The sequence below is a fragment of the Micropterus dolomieu genome, linkage group LG01 (assembly GCF_021292245.1).
Source record: "Micropterus dolomieu isolate WLL.071019.BEF.003 ecotype Adirondacks linkage group LG01, ASM2129224v1, whole genome shotgun sequence".
Lineage (NCBI taxonomy): Eukaryota > Metazoa > Chordata > Actinopteri > Centrarchiformes > Centrarchidae > Micropterus > Micropterus dolomieu.
In genome coordinates this window covers 261,968-280,187 of record NC_060150.1, presented here as the reverse complement: position 1 = coordinate 280,187, position 18,220 = coordinate 261,968, and the positions used below count along the sequence as shown (strand labels likewise).

The 18,220-nt window shown below is 42.1% G+C and overlaps 3 protein-coding genes across 3 annotated transcripts in view; 2 read left to right on the top strand and 1 right to left on the bottom strand.

Annotated features, from left to right (window-relative positions):
• The window catches only part of LOC123971238 (NLR family CARD domain-containing protein 3-like), a 427,855-nt gene that overhangs the window by 195,568 nt on the left and 214,067 nt on the right, over positions 1-18,220 (bottom strand). The window lies entirely within an intron of this gene.
• The window catches only part of LOC123971220 (NACHT, LRR and PYD domains-containing protein 12-like), a 524,333-nt gene that overhangs the window by 429,079 nt on the left and 77,034 nt on the right, over positions 1-18,220 (top strand). The window lies entirely within an intron of this gene.
• The window catches only part of LOC123972092 (stonustoxin subunit alpha-like), a 31,032-nt gene continuing 14,413 nt past the window's right edge, over positions 1,602-18,220 (top strand). Inside the window, exons 1-5 of the mRNA XM_046051328.1 lie at positions 1,602-1,661; positions 7,030-9,334; positions 10,042-10,206; positions 15,637-15,953; positions 16,539-16,590. Of these exons, the coding sequence (XP_045907284.1) occupies positions 15,683-15,953; positions 16,539-16,590 (323 nt within the window). The 5' untranslated portion in view covers positions 1,602-1,661; positions 7,030-9,334; positions 10,042-10,206; positions 15,637-15,682. The remainder of the gene's footprint in view (positions 1,662-7,029; positions 9,335-10,041; positions 10,207-15,636; positions 15,954-16,538; positions 16,591-18,220) is intronic.

Here is an 18,220-nt window from a genome sequence, read left to right as displayed (position 1 = left end):
GACCCCTTTAAATTTTTCACTCTTTGTTTCATTGCAGCCATTTTCCAAAAATCAAAAAAGTTCATTTTATTTCTCAGTAATGTACACTCAGCACCCCATCTTGACAGAAAAAAACAGAAATGTACAAATTTTTGCAAATTTATTAAAAAAGAAAAACTGAAATATCACATGGTCATAAGTATTCAGACCCTTTGCCGTGACACTCATATTTAACTCAGGTGCTGTCTATTACTTCTGATCATCCTTGAGATGGTTCTACACCTTCATTTGAGTCCAGCTGTGTTTGATTATACTGATTGGACTTGATTAGGAAAGCCACACACCTGTCTATATAAGACCTTACAGCTCACAGTGCATGTCAGAGCAAATGAGAATCATGAGGTCAAAGGAACTGCCTGAAGAGCTCAGAGACAGAATTGTGGCAAGGCACAGATCTGGCCAAGGTTACAAAAAAATTTCTGCTGCACTTAAGGTTCCTAAGAGCACAGCGGCCTCCATAATCCTCAAATGGAAGACGTTTGGGACGACCAGAACCCTTCCTAGAGCCGGCCGTCCGGCCAAACTGAGCTATCGGGGGAGAAGAGTTAAAATAACTCACATATCTGTTATTGACATTATACTTCACAAGGTTTTAAATGCTTTTTAATATATAAATGGGGTAATTTTATTTTGCAACACTAACGTTAGATTTTGTTGAGACCAACATTAATTTACTTACAGCTCAAACGAACAATTTGAAGCAAATCAATTAACCCTTTTACATAACGGTAGTTACGAGTCATTTATTTGGACAGTATGTTACTTGTAATAAACGTAATAAGCTAGCGGTAGAGTCCTTAGTTACATGATGGAAGCTGTAAAACGTTAGCCATGGCTGATATCATGTTGATAATTCCCCACACCGCTATTTTGATTAACCCTGCTGCTGTTGGCAGGGCTGTGTGGGATTATTGTCTGGAATAGGACACTTGAGAGAGAAAGGTACTTTTTATATTGGTCACAAGATTATTGTTGAGGATCTGATGCCTCCACACCTGCTATAACTGTAAGCAACATTACTAGAACAACTTGGTTACTGGACATTTGACAGCTAATATAAAATTAAGAGGACAACACAAAAACATTTAAAGGCTGTCTCCCTTGTTCCGTTTTTCCCACTTATGTGACATAATAGTGCTGTCAATATTGAAACACTGAGGCATCTTTTAGAAGAGCATCTCAAAAAATTAGAATACTGACGAAAAGTTCATTGTGAGCACCAGAACCAAACTAATACAGAAATGTATTTAGGCTATTCTAAAATGTTTATACATTTTGAGATACTGAAGTTTTTATTTCCATGAGCAGTTAACCGTAATCAAGATGAAAACAAAAAAAGGGTTTGAAATGCTTCACTTTGTGAAATGTATCTAGAATATATCAATGATTCACTTTTTGAATAGAATTACGTTAGAAAATTAACTTCACCTCAATATTCAATTTATTAAAGACTCATCTGTATTTTTTACTTACTCATCACCTGAAGAATTTATTACACATTTTCCTCCCAGAGTCACACTGTGGATCATATGTCCCACCTGGTTCCAGAGAGCTGCAGAGACCTGGAAGCCTTGTTATTATCGTGGAAGTCTGTATCTGTTGGCGTGGACTGACGTGGAAAGGTGTTCTCTTCTTCTGTTTACTTTGAGTTTTAAATATTGTCCATATTTGTGTTATAGGTCCATTAAAAAAAAGATATGGTTTATGGTTCACATTGTAATAAATTCTGTATATATTAGCACTCCCTGTCTTTACTACTTACTGAAAAGCTAATCGTATACCACAGATAAAACATGAAACATTAAAGCTGAACTCTTGCTAAAGAACATCAGTCTAGGATGAGCTGAAAAGTGAAAATACAAGTTTAAACCCAGAATAATGTGGACACATCCAAACCATCCTGTGGGTAAGTGCTGAAACAAAGAATGATCTGCACAGATTAATTATGAATCCCACTAGGTGGTTTTTATTGTGACCTTGCAAACTCTGAGGTCTCAGAGGTTGCAATAAATGACACTTCCTACAGGGCTTCAAAACTATGCAGTGTGCAGATAATTCTTTGTTTTTCACTACAGAGTAACTTTTCAGTCAATGTCACATTTGGCTCTTAAAGAAATGTCAAAATAAAACAGTATATAACATCAACCTTTAATTTTTTTACTTTCTACTAACATATGTAAATTGTTAGCCTATAAATAACATCTTAATCATTTCATTTACAGCTGTTAACTATAATATATTGTTAAGTTTAGATCACACTATTTAAAATTTAAATATGAAACTGATGATGACTGAAGAATGATTTTATTATGTATAATTAGTTTGATACACTTTATAACAAAGTATTCCTAATACAAAAGCAATTGTTTAATAAATTAAACTCTTGTCTTGCATTCATGAAAACATCAATATTAAAAGGTTACAAATGTAAAAGTAGTTTTGTATGACTTCAAATGTGTTGAGAGTTATTATAATGATATGTTGATAAGAACCCAGTGTCATAGTGTTCAGGTGTTGTGAGTAAAAAGAAAAGCAGGAGCTGAATAGCTGGAAGCTGGAGCTGTTCTCTCCTGTAGAGCTAGACACAGCTAATCACATCTGGAGGGTTCTGCAATCAGCTCCTCTGGCACCTGTAAAGACAACAATGGGTAGACAGTAATTAGGTGTGGGAATGTGAAATACACTGTTTCCTAATATGTGCAATACATGGTTTTCTGCTGGACACTGGGCAATAATAACTACTCAAGTCAGATCTTATTGAACGTTTATTATAAGGATCTTATTTTATATTTCTTGTACTAACTTTCTTGTCTAACTTTTTTGGCAAATTCTAATCCACCAAATAAACTCAGAGGCGGCTCTCACACACCTACTTTATCACCTTAACTAAACCATCACCCTAGTAACAGCCCAGCTAACTGTCTGCAGGCATAACGTGCATTATATGTTGGCAAAAAAGGTGGATGAAAATCTCTGCAGGTAGCCTACGACAGCTGCTGAATTATGCATCCATCTCTTAAGCTCCTTTTTAGAAACGTCGCAGATCAAACGCAGTTATCACAGTGTAATAACTCATTGATGACTCTAAACTGCCTTTAATATATACTTAGAATCAATCATCCCCACTGATGAACCCCACAAAGAATAGTATAACGTTATCGTTTTTAAACAGTAACGTGACACTTGGAGGTGCACGGCTCTCCTCGGGAGAGACAGCTGGCTCAAATAGTGGTGACAGTGACAGTTTCAGGCAGAACTCTGCAGCCGCTTCCCCCTCGACTCTCTGCCTTTAAACCATTTTAGTCCATTGGGATCAGGTGCAGCCATTTATAATAGTATCTGATTAGTATCTAACTGAACAATGACTCCGTTACAGGACATTAATTCTAATAATTCTCACATCGCCCATTAGTAAAAGTTACCGTTAACATAATGTCAGCTAACTGAGAGCTGAGCCTTTACTTACAACTTCACACAGACGCCTTTTCTCCAAAGCATTATCACCCTAATGTCTAACACTAAGGTTAATCTAATAACGTTACATTTTGGCTTCTCCCTTCTTGCTGACTTGTCTTTGACTGAAAAGCTGCGGTTAGAACAGACTAACTTACTTACTTACACTAACTTAGCAGCTTTGGGATGCTGGTATCTGGCTAATTAGCGTAACGAGCTAACATTAAGCTAACAAGCTATATGCCGATGCCTGTTAAATGTTAACACATAAATAAAATACAGGAATTTCACTCACCAAGTAGATCATGAATTTGCTGGAGGTTCTCTCTCCAATGAACTGCACAGCCTGCCATTATTCATCTGGTATCTGCATGTAGAAATGTCCAAAAGGCTCCGACAGGTTGAGCCTCAGAGCTCCGTGTAGCTGAGTGAGGCTAACAGACGGTGGACCGAGTGCTAACAGTGGCAGCAGCTAAAGGTGCCTGTCAATCAAAGCGGCCACGCCCCTAATAATGCAGAACTTTAAGGCTTAATATAATTTAAACAGATGAGTTACAAAAAAATTCACCCCCTCACAGTTGTCACAAAGGGCAAAATTAGCGATATGCACTAAAACCATTTTTTGAACCAGGCTGTAAACATGTTTTATTCTGCTATAAAGTTGGGCATTTTAACATGGGGGTCAATGGAGATTGACTCCCTTCTGCAGCCAGCTTCGAGTGGCCACTCGATGAATTGCAGTTTCAGATACTTCCATATTGGTATCGGAAGTGAGAGTTGGAGGTTGCTGCTTGGAAAAACCACACAAACAGTCATTTTCTGCCACGACCTGACTACAGAAAGTTTAGATTCAAGTACTGGTTTGACTGGAGACGTTTGATACCGGCTGTTTCAGCTGATACCAGCGTTGGTTTATGCTACTGATACATTTATGTTTCATTCCTTTATGTTATGGAGCAGCAATCCCCATTTTGCTCAGATCACAGCTCAGGTTTAGAACAAACTTTGATTTCACACAGTTGGACAGCTGATGTGATGGATTCACCCAGCTGCCTTTAAAGCAGAGGTTTCCATACAGTACTCATATCAGGGCTGTGCAGTTAATCCAGTTTGAATCACAGTTTGGCTTCTAACAATAATAAAAACCAGTTAATTGAGATAAAATGATGGCTGCAGCTTAATTTGACTCCTGATCCAACCAGAAGGGTTTCATGTTCATCCCAGTCTGTCCCAGTCCTCCTGCCTCTTTAATTTTCTACTTTTTAATATTACAGTAGTGACGGTGTCTTACGACGCTGCCAAAGCACGACTAGATGGAAACAAAAAGAATCTGAATAAACAAAATCCTTCTTTTCACAGAGTTGTTTGGGTTCTCTGTTTTACCTTCTTTTTTAAACTCACCTGTCGCTCTGAAATGTAGTGACGCCCGTACTGATTAGAAGTTGGGCATCAGAAACATGTTCACATTCTAAAATGTGATCAGAAGAATTCAGGGCGGGCAGGTCATCAATCAAACAGATCTCTGAGTATGTTCAGCCTGAGATGAGGGAAACTCTGGATTTTCTGTTTCAGAGAGCGAGATCAGATAAACCCAAGATCAGTAACTTCCACAACCGATGCTGTGAAGCTAAAGTCCTTGGGAGGAACTAGGAGAAGTGCTGATAGTCAAAATAACAGGGAGGGGGGTGGTTATGATTGATCGAGTGTCAAAGTGGCAGCAAGATGAAGCACTGAGGCTGATAAAAGAGTATGTAGATCAGGGGTTGGCAAAAAAGTCTGGCATCGGGCCAAAGTTTGTTCAAGTCATCAGTCGGCGGGCCAGAACATTGTCACTTTCTCATTTCTAATCCTTCATTTACTGTGTGCCTGTTTAGCTCAGCCAGTACACATGACTCCTGTTTGGAGGGTTGAGGGTTCAATCCCCACTTCCTGCAGCTAGTATTTTTCTCTCTTTCCAACAAAGTGATTATGCAGAGATTGTTTTCCATGTGTGTTTTAGTGTGTGCCTCCCAGTGATTGGTCCACATCAACCTATGGACTTATTTTCATTTCCTAAGTATCTCCAGACAGAGGAAAGTCCTGCGTTTCTCATTCAGGGGAATCCCATCTCACCTTTTCTCACAGCTGTTTCTGAGGTGTGTCGAGCAAGCGAGGGACTCTTCAGAACTTTTCAAAATAAAAGCTCTCAATTAAACACGGCAGAAAGTACAGCTGCAAAGACGTTCTCGCGCTTTTATTTTGTAGGCACAATCACTTGAGATGAAGTGATTATGTGAATAACTTTTGCTGTCATGACTGAGATCTGTTTCAGCACCTGTCGCTATAATGTTTTTTGCCGCTATCAAAGTAATCTGGCCACGGGCCGGATATTATCGCTGTCGGGCCGGCTTTGGCCTGTGGGCCGCCTGTTGCCCACCACTGATGTAGATCAAAGTAGTTTGCATTGCTTCCCACTTGGGTCAGAAATAAAAAAGAAGAGATCGATAAGTGGCGTAGCGCTGGCAGCGGACCCCGAGTCAGTTCTGAGGATTGAAGATGTTTGTGAGGCAAGAAGGCCGTCGAGATTCCAGCAAGGGGAGACGAAGGAAAGTCATTCAGTGTGTCTGGATTAGTAGAAAGGATATATGTAGATTAGATGTTAGAGGCTGAGGCCGTATGAGAGAGTCCACTTCCAGTATTCTGCTGTCAGGAACATGGAAAAGAGAGGAGTGGAAAGAGGAGCAAGTAAAGTGCCTACACTGGGCCATTCATTTCTGCTGATCTGGATCATCGTGGATCACGCTTTAAATCAGGATCTGGCTTCATCTGCCCCCTCCAGACCTCCTGTCCGGGTCCACTCCAGCACCCGCTCCCTCTCCAGTAGACTTCTCTGGGTTGTGTTGCTGGTAGGACGCTCAGAGATCTTTCCCTGTGGCTGGGTGAAGCCAGACGCTCCTGATTGAAAGCAGGATCCCTGAAAATCCTGAAAAATAGAAATGAATGGCTGCAGTGCTGCTGCAGCTGGGGGCTCTCCACAGCGCCGCACAACCTTCCAAATTCTTCCATCTCACGGAGAAAAGAAACAGCGGCTGCTTCTCAACTCTCTTATTTCTCCTGTCCTCGCTCCTCACTTGAACCGGAAGCCGTTCCGCTCCGCCATCTTGCAGAGCGATCTCTGAGGAGCTCTGAGTGGCGGAGGTGGGCGGGGCTAAGACGCAAGGAAAAGCCACAAGTAAAATAATAAAATAGTCCTTTTCGGATTGAGTAGGCAGATCCAACCACTCAGTGCAGTTTACCCCAGCAGAATTGTTGAAGCAGAATATCATGACATTTTACTTTGAAAAGTTGGCCGAGAGTGTAGCAACAAGGCAAGTTTATTTGTGTCGAACATTTCAACAACAAGACAATTCAAAGTGCTTCACAATAAACAGAAAAGCATTAAAATCTAATGTTTGAAATAAATAGAGCAGGAAATAAGACGAGGCTCAAACAGGACAGTAAAAGTCAGAGTGCAGTGTGTGATATTAATCTACAGCCTAACATCTGATTTCATTAAAGGAAAGAAGACAGGAGCCTGCAGACTGGAGTTTTCAGGAAACCCACACACGGACCAATACCTACTGTTCGATTCCCACCACCCACTGGAACACAAGCAAGGGGCCATCAGATCCCTGTGCCCAAGCCAGAGAGAAGGAACAGAAGCACCTGCAGGGGCCACTTTCAGATCCAGGAAGAAGACCGACCCTATGGGGGACGAGGAGAAGAAGGTCAAACGCCACAACGTTGAGAGTCAATCTCCATCATTCCCAAGTGAAATCTACCAAACTCTGAGCGCCACTAAATGTTCTGATGTGATCAGCTGCTAGAACTCTGGACTGACTGAAGCAGGGACTCTTGGGAGCTGAAGCTTCACTGCTGTACAGACCTGGGGCCTCATTTAGAAATGCTGTGTACGTCCAAAACAGGGCTGGAAACGTGCGGACGCCGCTTCCCAAACAAAGGCTGGGATCTCTAAAAGCAGAGCTGACGGGAGAATGAGAAAGGAAATGAAAGAGGAGAGAAGAGAAACGGCGCCTCAAATGGCAGAACTATGAAACGCTTTGAAATGAAGAGGCCGACTATTGTGTCAACTAAATCCAAATCTTCCCTCTGAGTATTCCAGGCTTAAAGCCTTTCTGAAGAAACAAACAGCCGTTTGATTGGTCGAAGTGCGCAATAAAAACATCATTTAAGATCATTTGCAGCCACAAAAAGATCCAGATTCAGGATCAGAAACACAAACAGAGATTCTGTCTCTGCAAAAGAAGGCCTCAGATCTGTTGGACAGTTTAATCAGGAGTCAGATTCATTAATACCTGCATGCAGCACTTTATTCTCCTCAATAAGGTGAACAGGAGACAAACGACATTTAAACTGATGCCGTTTTCAGAGCGTCAGCAAACACCAGAGCAGAGATTCACATATTGTTCTCACATGTTCGTCGCCTTATGGAGCCAAACGCTGAGCGCCAGCGTGTGGACGTGACGCGCTGCTTGTAAAAACACGTCTTTTGGGCGCACGGACACTTTCAGTGAGGATTCTACGCACAGTTTTCTAAACGAGGCCCCTGGAAAGCAGCATGTGCAGTCCCTTCAGTCAGGAGGCTCCTGTTCAGAACAACTTCATCAACAGCACTGACTAAAGAAGAAAACGCTGTGGGTTTTTGTTGCTAAACTCTCCAGCAGAGGTCAGTGTTGCTCCACTGATCTGCTGTGTTGTTAACTCATGAGTGTACAGCTGTGTGTTCTCTCCTCCTCGACACTCTGGAAACAGGAAGATTGAAAGAGCGTGCGATACATATTAACTCTGTGTGAACGACTCAGCTTACCCGTCCTCAGGTAAAGTCCAGGCTCTGGCAGACCACTCCAGGTCCCACAAGCCTCCCTGATGGAACTGTTCTCACTGAGTTTGACACCATCGAGGTCTGTGAATGTTTGCTTCTGTTCATATCTGGCTTTTAACATGTGATGTGGCCCCGAAAGGATGTTTTAATCCAGTCTGTGCTGTTTTATGGATCATTTGCAGCTGGAAAATAGCAGCGGTGGACGAAGGATTCAGATCCTTTACAGTAAAAGTACAAATACCTCACTGTAAAAATACTCTGTTAGTCAATTGGATGATTGAAGTGTGAAGAAACAGACATATTTCTTCATTTAACACACAGGAGCGTCAGCAGCGTGTGAAGAAGCATCCACAGCCACAACAGCCTGGCAGCTCCTCATGCTGCTCAGCAGCCTGCTCACACACTGCTGTCAGATACTGTCAGATACTACAAGCAGAGGAAGAAGACGGCATTACTGGAAGAAGGATGTCTGATTTCAAATGCTGGCTGAAGAATGGGATGCCATCCCACAGCAGTGTGTGCCAAGAAGCACTGTTACAACAAAGAAACACATTTCATCTGACACTAACTAGCTAGCGTGGTTAGCGCCGCGCACATGTTCAGATCCTAAAAACAGAAGGAGCGACGACACCATCTTCTCCCACTCCTGGACTTGAACCCGAACCATCTGGACGGGAACCAGGAGTCCTGACCGCAGGACCATTTGGGCCAACAGTACAAAGAGTTCTTGTTTAATTGTAAATGATGAGACGAGCAGCTCGATAACCAAATGATTAGAAAGTCAACAGCCAGGAAGTCCATCATCCAGAGTTTCCTCTCCAGACTGATGGAGGTGGATCTTCTGCAGGTTCCTCCCTCAGTCTGATCTTCTTCCTCTCCCTGCTTGTTGGTCTTCATCGGTACTGAAGACGGTCCGGTGGTGAAGGACGCCGACCGGCAACCTGGAGACGAGGGTTCAAACCTCGGCTCGGACTCTCTGAGGTACGTGATGAAACTGGGTCAAGTCTGGGTGAATAAAGGAGAAACCAGCTCCCAGCAGTGGTGAGGAGCATGCTGGTCTCTGTGAATCATTTACCAGGGAGCTCTGTCTACATGTGGAGGAGCAGTGATTTAGCTGGTTACACCACTTGTCTTCTAAACAGGAGGTTGTAGGTTCAATTCCCAGTGATGCCTGATTGTTTCTGTCACCACAAGTCTTCAGTTTGTTCAAAGCTGTCCTGTTGTTTTTTTGAAGAAGTGACCATGTTTATAAAAAATATACAGAAAAGAAAATCTCGCAGGATGTGAGGTCGTCTCTGGGCCTCCATGGAACCTTCCATACAAGCTTTGGTCGGCTTCACTGTTTCTGGAACAGAATAAATGAATGAATGATGTTTGTCATGATGAACTCATTAATCTGGTGTCTTTATGACACAATGACAGGGTCAAAGTGGAAACAAGGCAGAGCGTTCTGATGTGAATGTACTTGTGTTAATTGGTTTGTGACTTTAGATCATGTAGAAACATTTTCCCAGAGTGCCGGGCTTCAGGCGGCTTCTGTCTTTGGAGATGGTTTTACCTGCTTTACAACATTATTATTAGGGTTATAGGGGGTTTAATTCACTTCCTGGCTGCCACAAGTCTAACTAGTCTAATTCTGCAATTAAAAAGTCCAGAGAATGGTAATGAGGGCCCATTTCCTCAATCAGTCACGTGGTACGGCCGGCTCGCGAGGACGTCACCACATACGTCACCAACACGAGATACGCGCTCTACAAACCCCTCCCTGGATCAGTGGACGCGGAAGGACACACCTGTGTGGAGCCTTTTCTCCGCAGGAGTCCAGTCTTCTTCTTCAGCACTCTGAGGAAACTGTGAGTAACTAGTAGTAACTGTGAGTAACTAGTAGTAACTGTGAGTGTTTGTTGTTTCTAGAAACGTTCCAATAAACTCGGCTCTTCATTTTCACCTGCTGGAGGTGTCTGATCTGTTCCTGTCAGTGCTCTTTAGCTGGATTATTAAGTCCCAGTCTGCTGGTTTAGTTCTACATCTCACCTGTTAAAAACCGACGGCAGCGGGCCTCCGGTCGAAACCTGCTGAATTAATTTTCTCATTTTCACCGTTTTAAGCCCCAAAATCCACCTTGTCGCTCCGAGTCTCTGCGGGCTCCACCTTGATTATTGCGCAACACCTGAGAGGAAACGCGCCGCTTTGGAACATACAGACATGTAGGGTACCACAAGAAAGGTCAGCTCAAGACTGATCGATTGATGCCCCCCCATCATTCTCACGCTACAGGCCTGTGAAGCAGGGGAGTGCTTTTGGTGACAGGAATGTTGATGAACACTCACTGATTTCATCAATATTTCAGTGTTTTCATCAATATTTCAGTGTTTTCATCAATATTTCAGTGTTTAGTTATTTGGAACTTGGTTGTATGGACAGAAAAAGTGTTTTAAAGATATCTCCCAATAAAAGTCAACATTTAATCAGTACATATTGCCAAAATATGGACATTCGTCTGGTATATTTTGAATATATTGATTGATAACTGTTTTAGTTTATTTTCATCAGATTTGCATTCTTGGTGCATTAGAAGCTTCCTTCTGATGGTTTTGATGGGTTATTGCATTAAAATATAGCTTTTTTTTTTTACCTGGCGAAGATCAAAATATCAGATTTTTTCTGTATTATATATTATTAAATTTTTCTGTACACAAATATGTTAATGTACGATGGATTTATATTGCGTAGCTTCCGACCTTTTAAAGGACAGCAGATTTATGCATCTAGGCCAAATAGTTGAGGAGATTTTACTGATTTATTTTGGGTTATTTTAGGCATTTTTCCTGGAAAAGGGTGTCGGTGCTGGAGGGGAGGAAAAAGTAGCTGCCTGCTCTCCTTGGCTGGATGTGGATGTCGAGTCGGCCCACTCCTGCAGATATTTGGCAGACGTCTGCGATGTGTCAGAAATGTGTGGGGAGCCGTTTTGACGCGTCGTTGAGTAGTTGACACATAACGACTGGCCGATCAGCTGCTGATTTAGTCCCGATCACAGCCTGACGGTCGCCGAGCAGCACATCGGACTAAAAATGTGATCAAGGCTTTGGGGGGAGCAAACCTTTCACTTTGTCATATCTTTTTATATATCATTGATATCTCACGAGACTTTGGCATAAAATAATTAAAACACTGGTGGTTCACTACAATAGTCTAATGTGAAAGAGAAATATTTATGCTCCCTGAAGTCTGTAATCTTGAGTGGGCTTTGCAGTCAGTGCACTCTCACAAGCTGTAGTTGTTTTTTAAGGAAAAGGTCAAGTAGTGAGTTTGAAGAACAACTGCCCAACACAATAAAATAGGATTTTTATGGGACTAAAAATGTTAACTGAACTGGTTTTAGTCTGTGGGCATTAGACAATAAAATTAGAAACCAAAGTATATCAGTCTGTGATTCCATAACTCTTATTTTACCATAGTTTTACAACATTAGTCTGCATAAATACAGTTATGACTTTTGGTTTTAGTGTGCCACCCCAGGTTTTTCAGGGGCCCCCATGTGGCCCCCCCTAGGAACATTTTCTGGGGGCGCCGCTGGCTACTTTGGCTCTGAAGCTTCCTCTCTCTGTCTGATGGGTTACAAGTCACCAGTGTTGGGCAAGTTACTCAGAAATTGTAAGATATTACTAGTTACTTATTACTGGGTGATAAATGTAACTAGTTACGTTACTATATTACTTTCCAGTGTTTCCCACAGAATGACGGGGGGGGGGCAGCAGTGTTCACGAGAGAGAGAGAAATAGGGAGTGAGTGAGGAGGTGCTGCACAAATATATGCTCCTCAATCAAAAATGATTTGAAATACACTTAGTAAAAAACCTTTAATCAATATGTGGCGGTCCGCGCTGATAATTATCCACATTATAGGTTAATTATGGGAAACACCGCTTTCACTTCTTCCTTTAGTTTTTGGCTCTCAGCTGACATGAACAACAAAGTCTGGTCCAGCTGAGCCGCTCAGTCGTGGATTCACGTCAAGGATGGTGCGTTCAGTAACAGTAACGCAGCGTTACTTGGATTAGTAACTGTAATAAAGTTACTGTTCTAGAGAAGTAATTAGTTACACTACTAGTTACTGGGAAAAGTAATATTGCAGTAATGCGTTACTGCCCAACACTGCAAGTCAGGAATAATAGCCTATCATAGCTATGCTAGATAACTTAGGTCAGACCTAACCTGACAGGACAGACAGCTCAGGGTCGATCAGGAGGACGGCTGCGTCACTGCAGACGGTTTCTCTGGATGAACCTGGACTGTGTGTGAGAGCTTCACATTATTTAACATTAGATCCTGATCGAGCAGAGAAGAGTCACCAGTTTATTCTACACCTGTGGAAAGTACATGTGTGCAAAGCTTGGTGAGTTTTTGACCTCGCATGTTTCATGCTCGGGCCCTAAATACCAACTCAGTAGCAACAAGTCATAACTATGGATTATTTCATTCACGTTTAAGGGACATTCAAGCCTACGGCATTGTGTAGTGGGGGAGACCGGGGATGGTTGTAACAATTTCTGCCTGCCTGCAAAGGACGTAATCAGATTACAGGTACATTTAGTAAAAACGGGATTACACATAAGGATTACTTTAAGAACAAGAAGTGCTATTTGCTATTTACCCGTTTCCTTTGAAAACACAAAGCTGGGAGGGATCTGTTGCAGATACTGATTGGCGTGTAGCCAGTAGTTGAATGTGTTTACGCCCCCACCCCGTCGTGCGGACTGACAGCAGGAGCCGGGACCAAGCACAGCCTCCGATACGACAGAGGCCAGTCTGACCTCTGGAAATACAGTCCGAAGGTGGCGTTGTTGCCGTGTTTGGCTCTTGTCACCCCGGGGCTGAGTCGACTAATGAGGCTGTGTTCGGTCATGTGCATCATTGATACTCTTGTCTTCATTTGCCTGTTTAGCATTGAAGTAATCCAAAAGTAACTAAAAGTAATCAGGTTACATTACTTTTATTTTACGGTTTTTGGATTACGTTACTGATTACATATTTTAAGAAGTAAGTAGTAATTGTACCGGATTACATTTTTAAAGTGACCCTCCCAACCCTGTGTGTGTAGGGGTGATCAACGTATCTTCCTGTCAGTCACAGTGGCATAGTAGTGACATACAGCAGTAGTGAACATAATAATACAATTATAAATTCACTTCAGCTAGAAAATGGAGACCAGTTGAAATGAACTCCTCCTTCAGAACATTTTATGAATCAGAATACCCAGATGACACGCAGTTACAGTCTGAATTTTTGGACAAACTAGACATTCCAGCTACGCCAGATCATGATAAGACTAAACTGGACAAACGTTTGACGGTTGATGAAAGGTGGAAAGACTCCAGGTCCGGATGGGATCCCTGTAGAAATCTATAAACTGTTCCCAGATAAATTGCTTCCCCCTCTGCTAGAGATGTTTGAGGGAGCATGAGTCAGGAAACCTACCCCCATCCCTATGAACTGCACTCATCACCCTGGTCCCAAAGCCTGGAAAACCACCTACAGAGAAGGGATCTTATCGTCCTCTATCCCTACTGTGCTGCGACACCAAAATACTCTGGAACTCCACCATTCTGCTTTTGAATAAGAGTGAGAGACACAACCTCCTTTAGTACAGTCTGCCTATGCCCATCTCCATGTTGGGCCACATTAATGTTCTTAAAATGTCAATTTTGCCCACATTCCTCCATTTATTTCAATCTATTCCTCTCCCACTTTCACAATCCTTCTTTTGTAGACTCAGAAACCTGTTCTCAAATTTTATATGGAGCAACAGACGTCCAAGACTGCTGCTCTCTGTACTGTATCTTCCCTCTGATGGCGGTGGACTTCACGTCCCTAATTTATAATGGTATTACTGGGCAGCACAGCTACGTACAGTAATGTTTTATTTCTCTGCTTCTGATGCTCCAGCGTGGCTAACTATTGAACGTACTACAACATCGGGTCTACCTCTTCAGTCATACAGGGATGCACCCAAACTCCCTCAGTTTGCCCCAATATGGGGTAATGAAAACTTTGGACCTGGTAGAGCAGATGGTGGATTAAAACAATGGGCTAACAGAGGTTTATGTACAATCATTGATCTTTACATGGATGAGAATCTAATGACCTTTGATCAACTGGTTTGTAAATATGACTAACCTAGACATCATTTCAGGAGTTTCATAAAATCGCAGGCTCGCTCCCTGGATTGACCTCCCATGTCAGCTTTAGAGAAGTTTATTGTCAGTAATAAGGAAGCTCGAGGTGATCCAGTTCAAAGGACAATTCTCACTGTAGACTCAGCGCATGGAGAGATGACTTACAAATAAATATTAAGGGAAATGCTTGTCTAAAGGCACAAACAAAGGCTATAAACACAGCATTAAAAAAAGTTTTGAACGTGACAGCTGTAAAACTACATCACTACAACCCTAACATTTCTGACAGCTGCACTAAATGTAGTGATAGTGTTGGCACTTTGTTGCACCGCACGTGGGAATGCCAAAAAGTCCTGTCATTTTGTAAAGATGTAACCTACATGATTTCATATGTGACTGATATGGTGGTTCCACTTGAGGCGAAGCTCTGTATATTAGGTATTTACCCTGATCACTTTGCACCGGGCCGCTTCAGGCTAGGAGAGTGGTTGCACTGAGGTGGAAAAGTATGGACGGCCCTACACCTGGAATGTGGTTACGAGAAATGGCGTCACGCTTGGCACTGGAGAAATTGTTGTTGTTTGTGGATGTTACTGTCGCTGTGACTGTATATCTTCTATGTGCAAAACAATAAATATATAGTTAAAAAAAAAACAGTAAGGACATTCCCATCAGCCTCAGCGGTGTTGCTCAGTATTGTTTGGTGTCGTGAGCTGTGCTGCACGGCTAAAGACAACAGCCAGCCTTTATTTCCAGAACTAAAAGCTGGTGGAACAAACAACCTGTTCTCACTAGAAAGTCTTCACAAACTAACTCCTGGTGTCAGTTTTTAACAGAACAAAACTTCACCTTTATGTGTGGCTTTCTGAAGAAATCTGACCATATTTCAGCATCCTGCTAACATTTAGCATTTCCATTCAGTGGGGCTTTAACTCAAAAACGGCTCTCTGTAACTGAAATAAGTGTAAGCAGTGTGCCGCTTTAAAATGACCACAGAGTCCAGAGAGCAGCAGCAGGAGCTCTGACTGGCCAGACTCAAACACAGCTCCTTTGTCGGCCAATCAGAACCTCTGCTGCTGCTGCTCTGAAACATTTATTTGTGTTCCAGTTTCCTTCAGGTCTAAAATACTGCCTGACTTTAGCAGGGAGCCACGATGACGAGCGTGGACCTTTTGAACACTCTGGAGGATTTAAGTGACGAGGAATTCAAGAAGTTCAAATGGTCTCTGAAGCAGCCTGTCCTGGAAGGATACCAACCCGTCAAAGCATCCAAGCTGGAGAAGGCAGACAGGCCAGATACAGTGGATCTGATGTTGAACACCTATAAACCTGATGGAGCTCTGAAGGTGACCAAGAAGGTCTTAGAGGAGATACCCAGGAACGACCTGGTGCAGAGTCTGACAGACACCATCTCAGGACCAGAAGGTCAGTTGTTTTTTATTTGTTGCAGCTTTTCAGGTAAGAAGACCTGGTTGACACAGGGGACAGAATACTTGTAAAGAGACAGGGTCTCAGCACGGAAGCTCTCTGCATTCACAAAAGAATAGTAAGTTTGAGGCCTGATCTCGTTATTATGAGAAAAGGTTTAAGATTATTATGTGATGGCTTTCTTGATTTCATTCATCCTGGGCCACCTTTAGCTGCAAGAACCTCATTTCCTCCACATATACATGTAGGTCGGTGGTTGGACCCTTCTCAAATTAACACTTCTTTAGTTACAAGTCAATGATTTTGAGTTTCCTGTATTTTGATTCACAGCCAATCACACTGAGAAGTCATTATTCTCAAAGTAGAGGCAGGCTCACAGCTTTCAGAGATTTGTTTTTGAGTACAGTGTGGACAAGGTTAAAGGTTCAGGCTTGTTCTTATACATTAAGAGCTTTTGCCTAACTGTGAGGAGTGTTTGCACGTCAGGAAATTTAATCGTAACAGAACATCTTTTTTTTATTAAAGTGTTGTTGCTGTTCAGGGATCTGGACTTGTTTTAACTAAAGAAATACTCTGTTTCAGAGGAGGCTCTTCTGAAGACGCTGCCAGAGGCCAAAGCCTCCAACACAGCTCTGTAAGTGGGATTGATTCACCAATGAATACACTTTTGGTTGTATTGTTAATTCTGATTCAGTCATTATTAATTGCCTCCAACATTTTAAAAGTGAAATGGAAAGGATTTTAACATGTGCTGATAAAAGATTATATACTTTAAATTAGGACTAACACAAAAGTTTCAAGCTTCTACTGCTGCCATGGTAACAAACGTCCAAATCAGCATTTCAAAGGTGTGTTTTAAGAAGATTTATATATATGGATTGCTCCTAAAATCCCCAATAGCCCATGAAATGAGAAATGGTAACATTATTAACATTAAACGGCATCTTAAGCCTGATTTATCCTTTTGTGTGGAATCTCTGCCTACACATAGCCGTGTACCCAACACCGTATCCAACAGCACAGCCTGACGCTACCCAGAGGCGCCGTATCGGGGGGGAAGTTAGGACAATTCCATAAAACAAGTAAAAACTAATATCAAATTATATTATACATTATATAAACCATCATCATTGAGTATAAATATATTTCAAATATAATAATAAAAGTAATAGTGAAACAAGCTAGCTAGCTACAGACTAGTGTTAGCCTACATTTCATCAACATTTAATCAGTGCAGGGAAACGTTTAGAAAGATATTCATATTAAATCATTGTCCCCGCCCCTTTTAGCAGACTAACAGATGAGTCAGCAGCAGCCCAGTCTGCCCATAACTGTAGCCTCCCTGTCCCAGTGAAGAAGGGGAGCAGCATGGTGTTACTGACAGTTAGCATCATTCCAGGGAGGATTTCTGTCTCTCTGGCTCTTTTTATCATAACAAAATGTTTATTAATGACAGAAATTCAAACACAAATTATTTTCTTACATAATGACTTATATGAAATTTAAAAAAAAACTAATCTCTGCTGTTTTAAAAGTTGGGCAGATTAGTGAGGATACATTCAATTCAATTTTATTTATATAGCGCCAAATCACAACAACAGTTATCTCACAGCGCTTTTCATAAAAGAGCAGGTCTAGACCGTACTCTATGATGCTATTTACAGAAGCCCAACAGTTCCCACCAAGAGCAGCACTAGGAGACAGAGGCAAGGAAAAACTTCCTTTAAGAGGCAGAAACCTCGAGCAGAACCATGGCTCAGGGTGGGAGAGAGAGAGAGAGAGAAAGAGAGAGAGAGCGAGCCTACACAATATACACACAGAGGTACAGACAGTAAAGGTGATGTTGCTATAGACTAAATGAAAAATGGTACAGATATTTATAGTAGTGTTAATGGTAACAATCGTAATGTTAATGCAGGTGACCCGCAGCCACAGATCCAGACTCCACAGCTCCAGAGCCAGAAAACCTGCAGGAAGTGATAGGAGGAGAGAGGAGAGGGACGAGAAAGCACAAGACTACCGGAAAGGGGAGAAGTTGTGTTAGTAACATGCAATAATGGGATGAGGTTGCATACAGAGGGAGAGAAAGTAGAGGAGAGAGGAGCTCAGTGCATCATGGGAAATCACCCGGCAGTCTAGGCCTATAGCAGCATAACTAATATAATAGATACATATGACCGCATGGTTAAAAGCCGTTGGCGTCAGTTTGTAACGTACTGGGGAGCCCCTTAGCCTCACAGTTCAAAGCACTGGGGGAAGCCCTG